The sequence below is a fragment of the Danio rerio genome, chromosome 6 (assembly GCF_052040795.2).
Source record: "Danio rerio strain M-AB ecotype USA chromosome 6, GRCz13ab, whole genome shotgun sequence".
NCBI lineage: Eukaryota > Metazoa > Chordata > Actinopteri > Cypriniformes > Danionidae > Danio > Danio rerio.
The window spans coordinates 47,435,267-47,454,740 of NC_141026.1; the positions used below are offsets into that span (position 1 = coordinate 47,435,267).

The 19,474-nt window shown below is 36.2% G+C and overlaps 1 protein-coding gene across 16 annotated transcripts in view; it reads left to right on the forward strand.

Moving 5' to 3' along the window:
• The window catches only part of cntn6 (contactin 6), a 195,345-nt gene that overhangs the window by 150,665 nt on the left and 25,206 nt on the right, over positions 1 to 19,474 (forward strand). For all 16 annotated transcript variants that reach the window (XR_015494065.1, XR_015494062.1, XR_015494063.1 and 13 more), the window contains 6 exons: positions 2,015 to 2,165; positions 9,997 to 10,124; positions 12,577 to 12,749; positions 16,686 to 16,803; positions 17,165 to 17,323; positions 17,498 to 17,647. Coding sequence is in view for 8 of the 16 variants with exons in the window: in XM_087257905.1 (XP_087114031.1) it covers positions 2,015 to 2,165; positions 9,997 to 10,124; positions 12,577 to 12,749; positions 16,686 to 16,803; positions 17,165 to 17,323; positions 17,498 to 17,647 (879 nt within the window). In the remaining 8 variants the exon portion in view is untranslated. The remainder of the gene's footprint in view (positions 1 to 2,014; positions 2,166 to 9,996; positions 10,125 to 12,576; positions 12,750 to 16,685; positions 16,804 to 17,164; positions 17,324 to 17,497; positions 17,648 to 19,474) is intronic.

Here is a 19,474-nt window from a genome sequence, read left to right on the forward strand (position 1 = left end):
GGCACAAATCTAAAGTGAAAAGACCATATTCCATGCAGTTTGGGCTGTTCACACTGTCATTAACTGAGTCACATGTTGGTAAAAAAATAATAATAATAATCAGATTTGGGCCACATTTGCCTGCAGTGTAAACGTAGCCTAAGTTTTGCTAACTATGATGACTTCCGCTACAGAGAATCCCGCAAATGTGAAAAGGGTCTATTCTCTTTTTCCCAAAAAGAAATGATAAACTTTTAAACCATATTGAGACTACAGATATTTAGATTATTATAAAGACAATAAGGAACAAACCATAATACAAAAACAGAAGCGACAAACAAACAAACACACACAGCACTGAACAAGGAAGGCGTGCCGGTCAGATTTAAAATCTGTACAACAAAGCCTGATTGGTCTATGAGGAAATGCACTAATGAGGAGTGACAGGCTCGGCATCCAATCAGCAGATACCTGATAAGGACAAAAAATAGCAGAACAAATGGTGATGGGACGAGAGCAAGAGCAAGAGCGAATAACAGACAGGGAAAGAGAGAGCCACAGAGAGGGAGCAGGTGGCAAAAATCCAAACAACTCTCCATGAACCGTAACACCCCCTTAAGATTTTTCTTTTTTTTTTTTATACAGAACAAACCACTGTAGTACAATGATTCGCCTAATTACCCTAAGTTATTTAACTTAGTTAAGCCATTAAATGTCACTTTAAGCTGAATACTAGTATATTAAAAAACTAGTCAAATTTTATGTTTCAATATTGCTAGTTAAATAGTATGTATGCTTAACCCTGGTCCTGGAGATCTACCTTCCTATAGAATTCAGTTGCAACCCATATTAAACACACCTGCCTATAATTATCAAGTGCTTTTCAGGTCCTAATTAATTGGTTCAGGTGTGTTTAATCAGGGTTGGAGTTGAACTCTGGCTGTTTCTAAATTCCAAGAATGCAGAGAATGGACTTGCGTTCTTGTGGACCGGTCTTGCCAGGTGTCCTCGGAAGAACGAACTCGGGAGACCATGAGAACAGAGAACGTGCACTGTGAGAAATGAGATGCTGCGTTCTTTCTGATAGTCACATGACCTTTGCGCGTTTTTAATGGAAAATTATTTAAACATTGCAGCATTCATACTAGAATGTATTGTTTTTTTTTTCCTTTTCAAAATATTTACTATGCATAAAAACATTATAAATATACATTGCACAATATAAATAAAACAGATTTTAATACGAATTTCAGCAAACAAACACCCTTATTATGTTTATTCCTTTATTAAAATGTCCTTACTACTGTTTATATTCACCTTTTCATTTCAAGTGGTGCTCGCTGCAGAGCCATTTGAGGAGAGCTGAGCTCCAGCGAGGGGGAGCATGAGCTGTCGCTCCTCCTCCTGTAAGCTGTTTTAATGCGTACACCAACCCCACCCCTAACCCTACCCCCAGTGACATCACTCGTAGAAGAAGTGCAAAAAAGGTGGAGCTCAAGCTTAAGCTCCCCCTCGCTGGAGCTCAGCTCTCCTCAAATGGCTCTGCAGCGAGCACCCTCTCTTTCATTTAGGGAAAATCCTGAGGAAAATAAATTATATCTCTGAATTTTAATAATAGATCTATATAAAATGCTGCGCTTCCCACCTCCAGTCGCATTGACTTCTGGGACTTCTAGAGCGAGATCGGTGCTCAAGTCTGCATCTGTGAAGTTTCACGCGTCCTCTGTACTTGCGGTCTTGAGTAATTGAACTGAACTTTGGCAGCTGATGATGACGTTACACGAGAACCCAAGACCGCTGAAGAACGCAAATTGAGAAACAGCCTCTGTAGGAAGGTAGGGTCCAGAAACAGGGCTGAGCACCCCTGATGTACTGTCATCTTGGCAAAAATAATAGAAATCAGTTATTATGTTTAGAAATGTGTTGAAAGGAAAACTTCTTTACGTTAAACAGAAATTGGGAAAAAAAAATATAGAGGGGGGCTAATAATTCTAGAGGGCTAATAATTCTGACTTCAACTGTATCTCTGTTTCAGCTTCTCCTCCAGACTTCTCCAAGAACCCGGTAAAGAAGACGACTCTGATCCAGCGCGGTGGTGAAGTGATCATTGAATGCCGTCCACATGCGTCACCCAGAGCTTCATACTCCTGGAGAAGAGGCACAGAGTTCCTGAAAGACAGCAAGAGGTACATTACAGTACAGTACAGTACAGGTCAGCCGATAAATAAGCCGCTTGCACTCCTTTGGTCCCCAGAGCCCAGGGTTTGTTTGCACTGACTGTGGTTCACAATTCTGAGGAAACACGGGGTCGATCACACAGAGGGTGTTCTTTCGTCCATTAGTTTTTTGAAGTCACTTGCCATTTTGTGATCGTTTTATGGTTTACAGTACGTATAGTTGTTTCCCGGTGTTGGGTTGCTGCTGGAAGGGCATCCGCTGTGTAAAATATATGCTGGATAAGTTGGCGGTTCATTCCTGATTAAAAAAGGGACTAAGCCGGAAAGAAAATGAATGAATGAATGAAGTTTGTTGTACTGTAGGTTAATTTGTATCAATTTTAACAACACATTCATTTGCTCGTTCATTCATTCGTTCTTTCATTCAGCATTTATATGATTTTATGTGCTGAAATAAGTTTCACCATGTATATGATCATAAACACAGTAAAAAATAATAATATGTGATTACAATAAAAAAAAATTTATTTTAACATTACATTGTATAATAATAATGAATATATATAGAAATATAGCAATAATAATAATAATAATAATAATAATAATAATAATTTACTATTATAATAAAAACTATTATTATTATTATTATTATTATTATTATTATTATTATTATTATTATTATTATTATTGCTATATTTCTATTTAGTCATAGTTATTATACATTTTAATATGTTAAAATAAACAACTTTTTATTGTAATCACATTCCACAATATTGTTTTTTTTTACTGTGTTTTTGATCATATAAATAGTGAAACTTCTTTCAGTACATAAAATCATATAAATCCATTCATTTATTTTCTTTTCAGCTTAATTCCTTTATTAATACGGGGTCGCCACAGTGGAATGATCCGCCAACTTATCCTGCACGGTTTTACACAGCGGAGCGCAACCCATCTCTGGAAAACATCCACACACACACTCATTCACACTCATACACTACAGACAATTTAGCTTACCTAACTCACCTGTACTGCATGTCTTTGGACTGTGGGGGAAACAAAAGAAAAATTAAAAAAAAAAAAAAGAAAAAAAGTGTGTGTGTGTGTATATATATATATATATATATATATATATATATATATATATATATATATATATATATATATATATATATATATATAGTTGAAGTCAGAATTATTATATGTTATATATTAAATAAATACATATTTAAAAAAAATATGTGATTATTTATTAGTTAGTTAGTTTGTTTGTTTGTTTGTTAAATTATTTTATTGTTAAAAATCTGTACAATTTTTCTTTGCTGATTTAAAAAAAAAAAAAACTAAACTCTAAATTTTATTTTCAGTGATGTTTATATCCTTAAATTATAACTGACAAGTTACAATTTCATTTAAGCTAATTCCACTTGGACACATGCCTTTAAGGGCAATATGTAAAATTAATATATTACTGCACATAAAAATAAAAACTACAATAATAATTATAATACTAACTGTAATAATAATATTTAATAATTCCAATGTATTTGCCAACTCAGCAGTCACTATTTACAAACCATCACCCTACAGCTGCATTTTTGTTTTTCTGTTTTTCCATATTTTCATTCAATCTTAATTGCCCCCTCCCCCCTTTACCAAGCACACGTTTACCAAGGCACAGATGCTGCATATTCAAAACCAACAGCATCCTTCCTGATGGCACTTTTCACACAAGACTGAGTGCCTACTGGAACACTAATTAATACACCCTGCTTCTGCCTCTGTCCTGTGGGGCTCCGGCGGGACAGGAGCACTCTAGCATGGCCGTGTCAGAACAGGTGGCAGAGGGACGAGTGTATGATCTCCAGTAATGGATGGGGACGGAGTGATAACCAATGGGAGCTCCATCTGGACCTGAGAGAGAACACACATGCCATGACTCACTGATGCTGCCCAGGGTCTCGCTGGACACTGTGATTATTGGATGAGGGAGAAAGGGGGAAGTTAGACAGAACTGAGACTAGAGGTGCAAGACTGTGTATCTGATACTGTCTGTCAGACTCCCAGTGGCTGAAACTGAACTGCTACTGTAACACTCTTTACTGCATGCTGTACTGTACAACTTACTGTTGTTTTTGTTGTGTGTATGCAGCAACATGAAATGTGTATATATATATATATATATATATATATATATATATATATATATATATATATATATATATATATATATATGTATGTATGTATGTATGTATGTATGTATGTATGTATGTATGTATGTATGTATGTATGTATGTATGTATGTATGTATGTATGTATGTATGTATGTATGTATGTATGTATGTATGTATGTATGTATGTATGTATGTATGTATGTATATATATATATATATATATATATATATATATATATATATATATATATATATATAGCCGAGCACAACAGGACAGAACTAGACAGAGCTAGTGTCCGGACTCTGCCACTAAAACAAGAACTTACAAGACCAGAGTGGCAGAACCCTGACACAGTCAAGTGCATAGCAATTGCGCATAATGCATACTGAATGCTTCTGTTTAAAAATTGTACTTGATTTAATAAAAACAATATGCATAATGTGCAAATAAACCTTTTATGTTTAAACCAGTATGTCAAACCTACTTTTTAATGGCAATCCTATGTAATATGGGTTGTGTATTGTCTTAAAACATACAAAACAAAAAAGATTTCAGTGGAATCATAAAAACCTCAGTAAATCTCTTAAGCACAGCTTGACCCTTGCCCTTCTGCGCAAATTGACGCCTACAATTCATGAGTTATGAGTAAAGGAAAAGACAGAAAGAAGATTTGTGGGTAAATATGTGTGACTGTTAAGTTTGTCATGTTTACACAGCAAATTACACTGTGATCAAGCTGGAAGAGGTGCAAACACGAACACGTCAATCTAATGTAGAATCTCGCACTCCTGCGTTTGCATCAAGACAATATAAAGACTTTCTGTGAGACTTTCCCTTCATAACTTGCGAAAGAGAAGCATCGATTAGTCATTGTATTCCGCCGGGCGGTCAGGAGCGGAAGGATCAGAGACTGATTACGAAGTCTTCATGTCTTGACGCAAATATAAATGCAGCTCAGTGTGGTCAGAAGTTTGGTTCCGTGAGCCAGATCATTCTTGCCTTTTTTTCTATTGGTTTTGCAGCTCATTGCTCACGGATCGTCTAGCCGCTACGCTTCTATCGCTCAGCGTTTGATATTTTTGTCAATAAATCAGCAGCAAGCTCCCACCGTAAAGCATGTTCGCTGAGCCACAGTAAATACATATTTATTTTAAAAAGCTGCGGCTGAAATTGTTTGATTTCTGAGCTGGCAGGTCTGCTGCGCTCGTGTTTGATTTGTTCTGGGAGAAGGTCACAGAGGATCTGGGTGTTATATATTTACATTGCTGCATTTGTTTATCTATCATGCCTTCCATTCCGTTTCTAGTTATTAAAAAAGCATGCAGCATTGTTTGTTGATGTACGTCAAGGTAGATGAAGCACTTCTGAGAATTGCTTCCCGTGTATGTTTCCTTTGGTTATATGAAATATACATGAATGGAATAAAATTGTACTTTTTTTCTTAGGAAGAAGTGAGAGGTACAGAAGTCACAGTTGTTGCTGAGTTGTTATGAGGTGCTTTTAAAAGTCACTGCCTCATTGATTAGGTCAAGCCCATTTCTACAGGGAGAGCTCGGCACTCTATATGAAAGCCCCGGTTGAAAATTGTAGCCTAATAATAGCATACTGGAGATTTGGCAAACACTTGAGTCCATGTTTGGGTTTGAGCTTTAAAGGTAAAACATACTTTTGTAGCATTGAGCAAAATAGCCAATCAGACTTATTTGTTATTTTCTCAACCACAATGATCCATCAGAACTGTTTAAGTTGGGGGACATTAAAAAGAAATGTTTTGAAAATGAAAAATTGTTTACATGTTGTACATGTCCATGGCTGTTCATTTACACAAAAATAGAGATTTGGGGGGTCTAAATCATTAATAATAATAATAATAACAACAACAATAATAATAATAATAATAATAAAGCGGAATGGTGGCTCAGTGGTTAGCACTGTTGCTTCACAGCAAGAAGGTCACTGGTTTGAGTCCTGACTGGGCCAGGTAACACATTCGGGATAGGCGAACTGAATAAACTAAATTGTCTATAGGTGACATGGTGGCGCTGTAGGTAGTGCTGTTGCCTCACAGCAAGAAGGTCGCTGGTTCGAGCCTTGGATGTGTCAGTTGGCATTTTGTGTGGAGTTTGCTCGTTCTCCCTGCGTTCGTATGGGTTTCATCCGGGTGCTCCAGTTTCCCTCACAGTCCAAAGACTTGCAGTATAGGTTAATTGGGTAGGCTAAATTGTCCGTAGTGTATGATTGTGTACGGATGTTTCCCAGAGATGGGTTGCAGCTGGAAAGGCATACGCTGCATAAAAACATATGCTGGATAAGTTGGCAGTTCATTCCGCTGTGGCAACCCCAGATTAATAAAGTGGCTAAGCCAAAAAGAAAATGAATGAATGAAATAGTCTATAGCGTAGGAATGTGTTTGAAGGAGTGTGTATGGGTGTTTCCCAGTACTTGGTTGTAGCTGGGGAAGGGCATCTGCTGCATAAAACATTTGCTGAAATAGTTGGTGGTTCATTGTGTATTGAGGTCCTAGGCCGTTTAGTGATTTATAGACAAGTAATAACACTTAAAAATCTATTTTGTATGTAACTGGGAGCCAGTGTAAAGACCCGAGGACAGGTGTGATGTGCTCTGATTTTCTGGTTCTGGTCACAATCCTGGCAGCAGCGTTTTGGATAAGCTGCAACTGCCTTTTTAGTAAGGACAGTGAGGAGTCTATTACAGTAATCCGCCCTGTTGGTGATAAAAGCATGAACAAGTTTTTTCTAAGTCTTACTGGAAACAAAGCATCTAATTCTTGCAATGTTTTTGAGATGATAGTAAGCACATTTAGTTACTGCATCATAGTAAACTAACTGTAAAAGGGGCGCGGTTTACAGTATTGTAGTTAAAGCCTGATGTCAACAGAGAAGTACTGGCACTTCAAACACGTAAGCAAATGGTCAGATTTTGATTATGAAAATAAACGTTTTGGTGTGAGTGTGTGTGGATTAACTTACATGGATTAATTGTTCACCTAAAAATTGTGTTCACCTAAAAAGTCTTGAAATTATGCTTTACAGAACTCTCCACACACCCCACATCATTTTAGCCATCATCTATGTCTGCCAAATAAGTTGTAGGGGTTATGAAAAATCTATAACCTCTATGAACAGCCACCTCTAATAATATTGAGTTTGAGCAGAGCGACAGAGAATGTTTTGTTTGTGCCGCTGCAGCTCCATTGCAAAGTCAGATTTCAGTCAGACCTTATCAACATCTCCTCACATGATGCAGACAAACTTCTACAGGAGAGCCATAATCACATCTGCTCGTGTTGCCTTTTTGCCAACGCCTTTTTTTATGTCGATAACATCTTACACATGTTGGATAATGATAAGGCCGCAGGTAGGAATTCAAACCAGAATGAATCAGCTTCTCTTTTACGTCCTCCTCCCTCACTTTATTTGCTCGGTGTTCATCTGTGTTTCATCTTTTGGGATCCCACTGACTGACTGTATCCTGTTGAAAATGCTGCCAATGGTTATTTAATCTAACTGATTTCTTACAGCTTTCATGTTTTTTTTTTAAATGAAATACGAGCATACAGAGAGAGAAAAATACAAGGTTGTGGTTTTTTCTTTCTGCCTGGTGTATAGTTGGGTCTGTTTCTTTAAGAATTCATTTTGGGCAGCAAGAAAAAAAGGAAGAAAAGGTTGCTGTATCCTTGAACAGTAAAGCATCTGAGCAGACTGTGTGTCAGTGAACATCTTGAATTAAAGACCTCTGCTTATTGTTTTTTATTTGTTCCAGTAAAAGATTAAGCAGAAAATGCTTTTAGTCTAACAGTTTTATATTACATTGTTAGTTTGGGGAATTTTAATTAAATATTATTGTGCTTAGTGTGGGGGTGGCACGGTGGCTCAGTGGTTAGCACTGTCGCCTCACAGCAAGAAGGTCGCTGGTTTGAGTTCTGGCTAGGCTAGTTGGCATTTATGTGAGGAGTTTCCATGTCCAGTGTTGGCTTGGATTTCCTCTTTGTGCTTTGGTTTCCCCAACAGTTCATAAACACACACTATTGGGTAATTGAATAAACTAAATTGTTCGTAGTGCAGGAGTCTGTGTGTGAATGAGTGTGTATGGGTGTTTCTCAATACTTGGTTGCGGCTGGAAAGGTGGTTCATTGTGCTGTGGCGACGTCTGAAATAGAGACTAAGCCGAAGGAAAATGAATGAATGATTGTGCTGGGTGTCCGAGTTTTTGATTAGACTTTTCAAGGATAAATAAATCGCATCAAAACTTCCTGTATGTGGTAACAAGTAACTGTTTTAAGGAGCGATTCACTGAGCCATTAACTATTGTGTTTTGTTTGATTTCTGAAACATACTGCACAATTTCAAATTGTGCATAAGTAAAACAGCCAACACTATAGATGTTTGCTGTAAATATTTGAAAATTTCACAAGACCCTCAAGATGTTTTTTTTTTTTTATATGCTATGCATGGGTTTCCTCCAGATGCTCCGTTTTCCCCCACAGTTTAAAGACATGCAGTATAGGTGAATTGGGTAGACTAAATTGTCTGTAGTGTATGAGTGTGTGTGTGTGGATGTTTCCCAGAGATGGGTTGCGGCTGGAAGAGCATCCACTCCGTAAAACATGTGCTGGATAAGTTGGCTGTTCATTCTGCTTTGGCGACCCAGATTAATAAAGGAACTAAGCTGAAAAGAAAATGATTAAATGAATATTCAATATATATTTTATTTATATTATATTTATTTTAAAATATTTTAATTTAATTATATATTAACATTTAATAGTTTTTATGTAAATAATATATATATATATATATATATATATATATATATATATATATATATATATATATATATATATATATATATATATATATATATATATATATAGTCTTCTGCCTAAAGCACGAATTGTTTGGCATATGCGAATCCAGCAATTGCGCTTGGATCTGTGTCCAAAACAATCATTCTGAGATCATCTGAATGAGTTGGTATTGGCTTGATTGAAACGAACCCTGGAGCATATGGATTGTAGTGAGAAAGCAATACAACGCAACACACAAACGAACCAGGCTAGTGTTGTTTTGATATGTAATAGCCATATAAACAGCTAGATAAAGAGAGAATGATGAGTAGGGCGGGATGTCATTCTTACGGTAAAATTGCATTTCATGTCGAATATGAAAGTGAAAGCATGCTGAAACATTACAGAGTGTTGTTTATCTGTTAGGAAAATTGACCAAACTGCAGTCTTGGTTTGTCTGTAATTTCTCATTATAATGTAAAGCTTATAATGCATAACTCTAGCCAACGACTATGTATGAGAAAATCTTACAGTATTTATATTTGGTTGCTATGTCTGTGGGTGCCACCATTCAAAATTAAAGTGCTTTTCCTCATAATGTCTTTTCATCTTCATAAATAAATAATAAATGAATTGGTCCATTTAGAAATTTTGCTGTGTGACAGCAAACCACAATAAGAACAAAAAGTAAAATTGTAAAAATTTGAATTACTGTTTCGGAACAAAACAATTAATCTACAGGTGTGAAAGCACCCTAAAATAAATGTATGTACTGTGTACCGTGCAAATTGAATTAGTATAGCAAAACGTCATTAGTTGTTAATACTTGTTGTGATATTTTGTATTTGCCATTTTTAGGCGCACCATCTTAGAAGACGGCACTCTTAGGATCACCAACATTACCAAATCCGATGCAGGAAGGTACACCTGTGTCGCCAGAAACCCCTTTGGTACATCCAGCAGTTCTGGGACTTTAGTGGTCAAAGGTAAAACACCTTTCACATTACACAAACAGCACATTTCTCTTGCTTCTAAGCGGATGCCTTAAACCGGATGAGAAGCACTGGAAAAACAGTGAGCAACCCAAGCATGAAATTGATAATGAAATATATAGTTGTTTTATGTTCCTGCCGTTTTGACAGAGGTATAACTCATCCAAGCTTTTGTCATGTGTGAGTTATTGGTCCAGCCGTTGGTGTGAAAAAAAACCCTCAGCCGTCCACAGAACCGGGAGCGGATTTTCTCCTTGTCTCCCCAATCACTTTCTGCATGTTTAATTAAAAATATGCTGCTGTTGCAAGTTTTGGTGATTATTTATTTTTTTCCTCACTTTACTCCTTTAATAACTTGTGATATTACATATGCATGTTTTTGGACATTTTGATGGCTTCATATAGGGTAATTTAAATGCAGTACTGAATATTAATTTTAAAATGAGGCAGACTCATCCTATTTGGTCAGTCCATCAACAGGTGTATGTGTATACATTTAAAGTTATTAGCCTTCCTGTAAACTTTATTTCTTTTAAAGATTTTTAACACATTTTTAAACATAATAGTTTTAATGACTCATTTATTTTGTCTACTATGATCACAGTTAATAATATTTCACTAGATATTATGCAATATACTAGTATTCAGTTCAATTTAAAGGCTTAACTATGTTATTCACATTAAAAGTGGTTTGCTCTGTAGCCAATCAAAAAAGCTATTTAAAAAAAAAAAAAAAAATATATATATATATATATATATATATATATATATATATATATATATATATATATATATATATATATATATATATATATATATATATATATATATTTAATTCAACCAAACTTAAAGTAAAAAGACTTTCTTCAGGAGGAAAAATATTCTCAAAAATACTGTGAGAATATCCTGTCAACTCTGTTAAACATTACATGGGAAATATTTTAAGACAATTTTTGTGTTTATACAGTTGAAGTCAGAACTATTAGCCTACTTTGATTTAAATTTTTTTTACTTTGTTTTATATTTCCCAAATTATGTTTAATTTTCACGGTATTTCTGATAATATATTTTTTTTCTGCAGAAAGTCTTATTTGTTTACGGCACTTGTTTCAGCTAGGATTTTTAAAAAATTTTAAAAGCCATTTTAAGGTCAATATTATTAGCCCCCTTAAGAATTTTTTTTTTCTTCAATTGTTATACAAAGACTTGCCTAATTAACCTAACTTGCCTAGTTAACCTGATTAACCTAGTTAAGCCTTTAAATTGCCCTTAAAGCTAAATACTATTGTCAAGTTAAAAAATATCTAATAACATAGTATGTACTGTCATCATTTCATTTTCATTTTCCTTATTCCCTTTATTCATCAGGGGTCGCCACCGCGGAATGAACCGTCGAATTATCCAGCAAGTGTTTTTTGCCCTTCCAGCTGCAACCCAGTACTGTTAAAGATCCATACATAGTCATTCACACACACACACACACACACACACACACAAACAAACACTATGGCCAATTAAGTTTACTCAATTCACCTATAGCGCATATTTTTGGACTGTGGGGTAAACCGGTGCACCCAGAGTAGTCATAACTATTATAAACTGCAAAATTATAAACTGCAACATTTGAACTAAATTGAATACGTTTTATGACTCTCTTGGGCGGGTGGCGTGATGGCTTAGTGGTTAGCTCTGTCGCCTCACAGCAAGTACGTCGCTGGTTCGAGTCCTGACTGAACCACATAACATTTCTATAAGTTTGCATGTTCTTTCCATGTTGGCATAGGTTTCCCCTGGGGGCTCCAGTTTCCAAAGTCCAAAGAGATGCACTATAGGTGAATTGAATAAACTAAATTGGCCATAGTGTTTGAATATGTGTGTGAACGAGTGTGTATAGAAGTTTCACAGTACTGGGTTGCAGCTGGAAGTGCATCCGCTGTAAAAAACATATGATGTCATAGTTGGCAGTTCATTCCGCTGTGGCGACTCCTAATGATTAAAGGGACTAAACCAAAAGAAAATGAACGGATGAATGACTCTTGATTTTTACTCTTTACTCAAATTTGATTTGTTTTCTTCTCTAACATTCATTGGCGTGTACTCATAATTGTTAAGGAGTGAACTCATAATAACATATCCAGTATAAACACTCAAGCCATTTTTGTTTAGTCTTATGCACAACAAAATAGTAACGTTTACCAATTTGAGCAAATTCTTCTGTAAAATGTGCATTAGTAAGCTGTGCACTTCAAAGACCTCAACGTTTAAAACGAAAATTAAGTTTATTTTTTTTTACTTCAAGTATCTTTCAAGTAAATGTGTACTCAGAATGTGAACTGTATGGTATTGAAAAGTGACTAAAACTCTCTAAAACCAATGCATTACTAAAGACCTTCTGCTCTTTCTTCTCTTTTATCTCGCTCAAAACATGTATTTTCCTTTTGGACAGAACCGACCAAGATTACAGTCCCTCCATTGAGTATGGATGCCACAGTAGGAGAGAGCATTGTCTTGCCTTGTGAAGTATCCAAAGACTCCACTCTACACCCCGTCTTCAAGTGGTTCTTTAACGGGAAGCTCATCGATTTCAGTCGACACGATCACTTAGGGATGATTGGAGGGGTGCGTTTCTGTCAGTCATTATAATTCAAAGCTGTATTTCTGAATTACTATAGCCTTGAATTCCTCTTTGCAGGCACACAGGGGTTGAGGAATGCGAGTGATGAAAGATTGAGATTTTCTTGGTGTTATAACTATTTTTTTGGAGCTCAGCTAGATAGCAATGGGGGGAACTCGAGTACAAGGGCACCTGGCTGCTCTGTGAACATAGAGGCACAAATCTGTCTGATTACAGGATTTACATGGCAGTCTGTTTAACACACAGTGAACCTCAAACAGCTATCCACAGGACCTGCTCTCTTAATGTGTATATCATCCACAGAGCTTTTCAGGTTGCCAATGCACCAATGGCAGCCTCGGCAGAAGGATTGCTTGTCTAAGCGAGTTCAAGAAACCTTATATGAACTGAAGTGCTAATCAAATGTAAGAGCAGAGTGACCTTTTGCGACTAGTGGCCACCAGTTTCCTGATGTTTTTTTTTTTTTTTTTATGTTTCAGAAATCAAAATATGTTTAATTTCTGAGACTTTTAAGTTTCCTTTACAAAAGTGCCATGGTATTAAATATATATCTAGCAAGAAAGAAATGCTTTTATTTATTGAGAAAGAAAGAAATGGACAGTTATTATATGAATAAAGTTCTGAGAAATGCTGAAGCATTGAAATGGTTTATGTTCATTATAAAAATATGAAGCAACAAATCTATTAGAATTTAAAAGGATTATAATGATATACTTGAAAATGGTTTCTGAAAAATTATTTGACATTGTTTGATTTCTAAAGGATTGCTTTAAACCTTGTTCATCACAATTGTTTATTCTTTTGAATAATAATGTATTTGAATGATCATAACTTGGAGAATTGCCATAATATATACAATGCTGCTAATACCACAATTCATTTGAATTAACTAACAACATATATATTCCCCAGTATATGAAGTAAACAAAATGCCCCATACTGTTTCAAAGACCATTTACAGGAATAGATGAAAATACATAGCTACTGTGAGACTTTGTATATAATACTACAGTATGTTCATACAGTTGAAGTCAGAATAATTAAACGCCCTGAATTATTAGCCCCCTGTTGATTTTTTTCCCCAATTTCTGTTTAACAGAGAGATTTGTTCAACACATTTCTAAACATAATAGTTTAATAACTCATTTCTAATAACTGATTTATTTTATCTTTGCCATGATGACCGTAAACAATATTTGACTAGATATTTTTCAAGAAACTTCTTTACAGCTTAAAGCAACATTTAAAGACTTAACTAGCTTAGAAAGAACTAAGCAGGTTAGGGTATTTATGCAAGTTATTGTATAAGGATGGTTTGGAAAAAAAATAGGTTAAAGAGGCTAATATATTTGACCTTAAAATGTTTTTTTTTAATATTAAAAAATGATTTCATTCTAGTCAAAATAAAACAAATAAAACTTTATTTGAAAGAAAAAAAAATTCAGATGTATTCTGAAAATTTCCTTGCTCTGTTAAACATCATTTGGGAAATACTTAAAAAAGACAAAGGGGGGTTAAACAATTTTGATTTCAACCTTATATTACATTTTTAATTATCGCAGTTATACGAGTATATGGTAACAATATATTGACCTGGAAGGCAACATTCCGTGGTTGTTTATTAAAATATTTGATTATTTGACACAATAGCATGGTGGTCTCTTAGAAATTGTATTGTAGTGGATGGATGGAAGTAGTGGTGAAATTATAAACAGACTGATTAATGGACGGAGTGATGTGCTAATGGTTGGATGGGTAGTATGGTAGTATATGTATACTTGAGTACTTGGGGCGATCGGTGCACGGCTGGTCAGAGTCATGGTGGCAGGCCAGATTCACTGTCTGGCCACCGGGAAATGCTGGTGCTCCCTATGGCTAGTCTGCCCCTGGATGGACAGATTGATGGGCTGATAGTTTGATGGGTAGACAAATAGAAATGTGATTAATGGACGAATGGATTGATAGATGGAAGTACTGTTATTCAGATGAGTGATGGGCATATTAAAATACAGATGCATAAGGATGATGGATGGATGGATGGATGGATAAATGGATGGATGAAGGGGCATAGCAACCGGGGGATGGAGGGGGGATACGTCCCCCTCACTTTTAGAGACATACAGCTGCCCCCCCACTTTTAAAATGTCCACTACATCCCTGGATGGATGGGCAGATTGAAATAGAGATGAATAGGCAGTTGTTTGACTGATGTATGGATGGATGGATGGATGGATGTATGGATGGATGGATGGATGGATGGATGGATGGATGGACTGATGGATGGACTGATGGATGGAATAATGGTAGAATGACAGACAGACAGATTGATGGACAGATTGATGGGCTGATGATTGGATGGGTAGACAGACAGAGATATGTTTAAAGTGATGGATGGATAGATGGATGGATGATTCAGTTTTTCTCAGTCGCTGTGGTGTGTTTCTCACAACACCAGTGCATTTCGGCACAACAGGTAATGCATTTCTCAAAACAATTAGTACAAACTGCAAAACCTAGCTGATAACCTGCAAAAGCGCGTCACATGCTCAAAATGGATAGTTCATTCCTCAAAAGCAAGTTTTCATGTCAATCAAAGTGTCAGTATAATAAAAATGATAAGTCCCGACACCATTGTTTATGAACAAGATAGTCAAATGGCTTTGTCATGTTTTCAGTATGATAGTTCACTCTGTACAGTTTTTTCAATTAAAAAAAGTCAGATTTTGGTGATACTTCCTAAAAAAGCTCAAGACAGCACTATGCATACTGTTTGCACAGTCATCTGAAAACTACAACAAAGTTAGACATCACTGCATTTAGTGAGGTATCTGAGTACAAGACAATGAATATGTATGTTTCACATTTTTACTACATTTGCTTGTTGCAATTCTAATTTATTCACAAAATTCACAAAAGAATAAATACACCCTTATTTACAACAAACATACACTTCCTTTGGGTAAAGCTTGGCACAACTGTAAACTCTATTGCAGAAGATATTGGAACTGAAACTACAACACAAACAGGTCTGTAAATCATTTATTAAATTGTTTAATTTAGAAGACATTTTCAGAAAAATAAAGATTTAAAATTTTTTTATAAAATTTGCTAGACAGATTTTGACAACTAGTTCATCATTTTTGTATGTAATGACTCAAGTAATGAAATAAGGACTATTAGTTTTATATGGGATGACTATTCAGCATTCGCAAGTTTAGTTAATTTTGACTGACATGACATTAGCAAATGATAATGTTATAAATAGCAGAGAGTTGTATAAAAACAATTGATGCATGTCCAAAAGCATCTGCAATTTGTTGGAAGGAATAAGAAACTGCTACTAGGATGCGCACAAATGAAATGCATTAACTGTTGTGCAAATGTAAATAGTGTTTTGAGAAATGCATCAAAGCGACTGAGCAAAACTGTAAATACAGATAGAATGATAGACAGCTGATTGATGGACAGGTTGATAGGCTTATGGTTGGATTGTTAAACTGAGAGAGTGATAAATAAAGGGATGAATGGATGGATGGACTGATGGACTGTTAGAAGAATGAGTGATAGATTGAAATAGATTGAAATAGAGATAGATTGCTAGAGGAATGGTAGATAGACGCATGGACTGACGGAAGGATAGATGAGCTAGATAGATGGATAGGCGGGCGGGCGGGCGGGCGGGCAGATAGATGGATGGATGGATGGATGGATGGATGATGGATGATGGATGGATGGATGGATAGATAGATAGATAGATAGATAGATAGATAGATAGATAGATAGATAGATAGATAGATAGATAGATAGATAGATAGATAGATAGATAGATAGATAGATAGATAGATAGATAGATAGTTTGATTGATGGACAGATATGTGTATAAATGGATGGATTGACTGTCATGTTTCTCTTGTTTATAGGGATCTTCTGGGGATCTGATGATTAGAAACGTGCAGCTGAAGCACTCTGGGAAGTACGTCTGCATGGTTCATACAGCAGTGGACAGCGTGTCTGCAGCGGCAGATTTAATAGTCAGAGGTATGTGCGTCTCCGAGGAGCCTGTTCAGTATTCTGCACTTTTTCTGAGCATTTATCAAATATAAATTAAAAAGGCCCCGCTGTTTCTGTTATATTCTGCTATTCGGCTCTTGAAGTAATGATTACAGGAGTATCTGAAATCAATGCATTAATTCCCTGCTCCGTGCTCTTCAGAACCTTTTGTGTTTCCATCATCAAGTGAAGGATCTCTCTCCCTGGTTCTGAATATTAAACATGTCGCCTTTTGTGGGCAGACTTGTCTCACATTGCATAGTAGTTGGTCACCTTGCTGTGCCCTTCTCTGATGAGGATACGCAGCAAGTTTGAGTCCTTTTTGTCTCTGTGTCGACTGTGTTTTCAGGGCCCCCCGGTGCTCCAGTGGGCGTGTTGGTGGGGGACGTCACAGACAGGACGGCTCAGCTCTCTTGGGGCCATGGATCTAACAACCACAGTCCCATTACCCTCTACATCGTGCAAGCCAGGACTCCATTCTCTATTGGATGGCAGGCGGTCAAAACCGGTATAGTCAAGTCTTTCTCGAGATTTGCGTGAGTCATTTAAATATGATTCATGCAGATTTACTGTGGTAGATTAAAAAAAGAAACGTTCAAGACCAAAATATGTCTGCAAAATAATTATTCTAGGCTACTCAATGATGTGTTTTTTTTTCCATTCCAAATTTCTTTAATCCTAGTTCCTGATTCTGTGCCTGGACAGATGATTCATGCGACGGCGGTGAATCTCAATCCGTGGGTAGATTATGAATTTAGAGTCGTGGCTATTAACAGCGTGGGGGTTGGGGAGCCCAGCGTGCCATCCAAACCCGTTCGCACCAAAGCTGCAGGTACCTCTCCATTCCATATCTGTCATCTCTAATACATCAGGAAGGAGAAAATGTAATTTAATTCTATAATTAGTTTAAATCACTGCGAGTGACTCCTGGTAATAGAGTTCAGGCATGAGAAATAAACACTCGCGCATTCACACCGGATTTCCTGGGAACATCCAAATTGCAAATCATTTACAGACAATTAGGACACAAATTAAGTGCGCAGAAATCGAACTAGCAATGCGAAAGAGATGACATTATTTTTTTTAAGTTAATTACTTTGAAAATGTGGTTGCATGGAAGTTTTTGGCTACTTAAAATGCTGTGTTTTTTTGAAAAGCAAGAGCTGACACTGCTGCAGTGAGCTGCTGGACATCAGCGATCAGGAAATGCAGCTATCAATAATTCACGTCGGCATAAACAAAATTGAGTGGACCTCTGCCGCATTCTATGAGGCTGTAACACTTAAAAGGGTCTATTTTAAGCTTGAATACCGTGTGCAACGGCTTCGATCACTAATTCACTAATAGATGCAGGCTTCAACACAGAATCCCCAGTGAAAATGACATCAAACAGCTGCTTCCTTCAGATCCCATCTGCATTTGCTAGGATTTTTATAATATTTACATGCAGTATCTTAAAGTGAAATACTGTAAAATCTACAGTTATTATTTTTGGTCATAATTAGTAAAAGTTGCCATATTGCATTCTGGGATTATGGTGTAAATAGCTATTTAGTGTTAATAGTTATAATTATTAATTTTTTCCCTTGGCTGGGGAGTTGGCATTACTTTTTCTATTACATTTTCTCCCAGGATGTGTAAACGTGTTATAATAGAACACAGTTATTTGCACTGAGTGAAAAAAATAAAACTAAGAGTAAATGACTCTTAATTTATCAGGCTATCTACACGTCTATATATATATATATAAATACAGTATATTATTAAAAAAAAAAAAAAAAAAAAAAAAAAAAAACAGAAGTCCCATTTTGGTTTCCACATTTGTTTTAAATAAAGAGAAGACATTATACATGTAAGTAAATTGTCTACTGTAATTGTTTTGGTCTCACTTTTCTATGAAATTGTATTAGTTAATGCTAGTTAGAGTAATTATGAATATTAACTAATAATGAGATGACGCAGTGGTGCAGTAGGTAGTGCTGTGGAAGGACCAAGAAGGTCGCTGGTTTGAGCCTCGGCTGGGTCAGTTGAGATTTCTGTCTGGAGTTTGCATGTTCTCTCCTCGTTCCCGTGGGTTTCCCCCACAGTCCAAAGACATGCAGTACAGGAGAATTGGGTAGGCTAAATTGTTCGTCTACTGTTATTGCCTAGTAGAAAAATCAGTCCTGTGACTCCCATACAATATATTTGTGCATAAACAAAATAGCATCAGACTGACCTCAAGGCACTGAGACTTTATAAACGCAGCAAACAGTGTGAAACCATTAAAATTGTTCAAGAAGATGCAAAATTGTTGGGAGAAAATGAATGGTGCCTACTGCATGACTGAAACCATCAAATTAACTTAAACAATATCCAAATGCACTACAGCATAGGTGTCAAACTCAATTCCTGGAGGGCCTCAGCTCTGCACAGATTTGCTTCAACCCTATTCTAACAAAGCTAATCCAACTAATCAAGGGGTTTAAGAGTAATCTTGACCACCTTGATTAGTTGATCAGGTGTGTTTAATTAGGGTTGGAGCAAAACTGTGCAAAGCTGCGGCCCTCCAGGAATTGAGTTTGAGACGTATGTACTATAGAATGTTACGTTTTCAAACACATGCACAAATCACATGCATGGATTCTATTAGTGCTGGAAAAACAGTGCCAACTGCTGG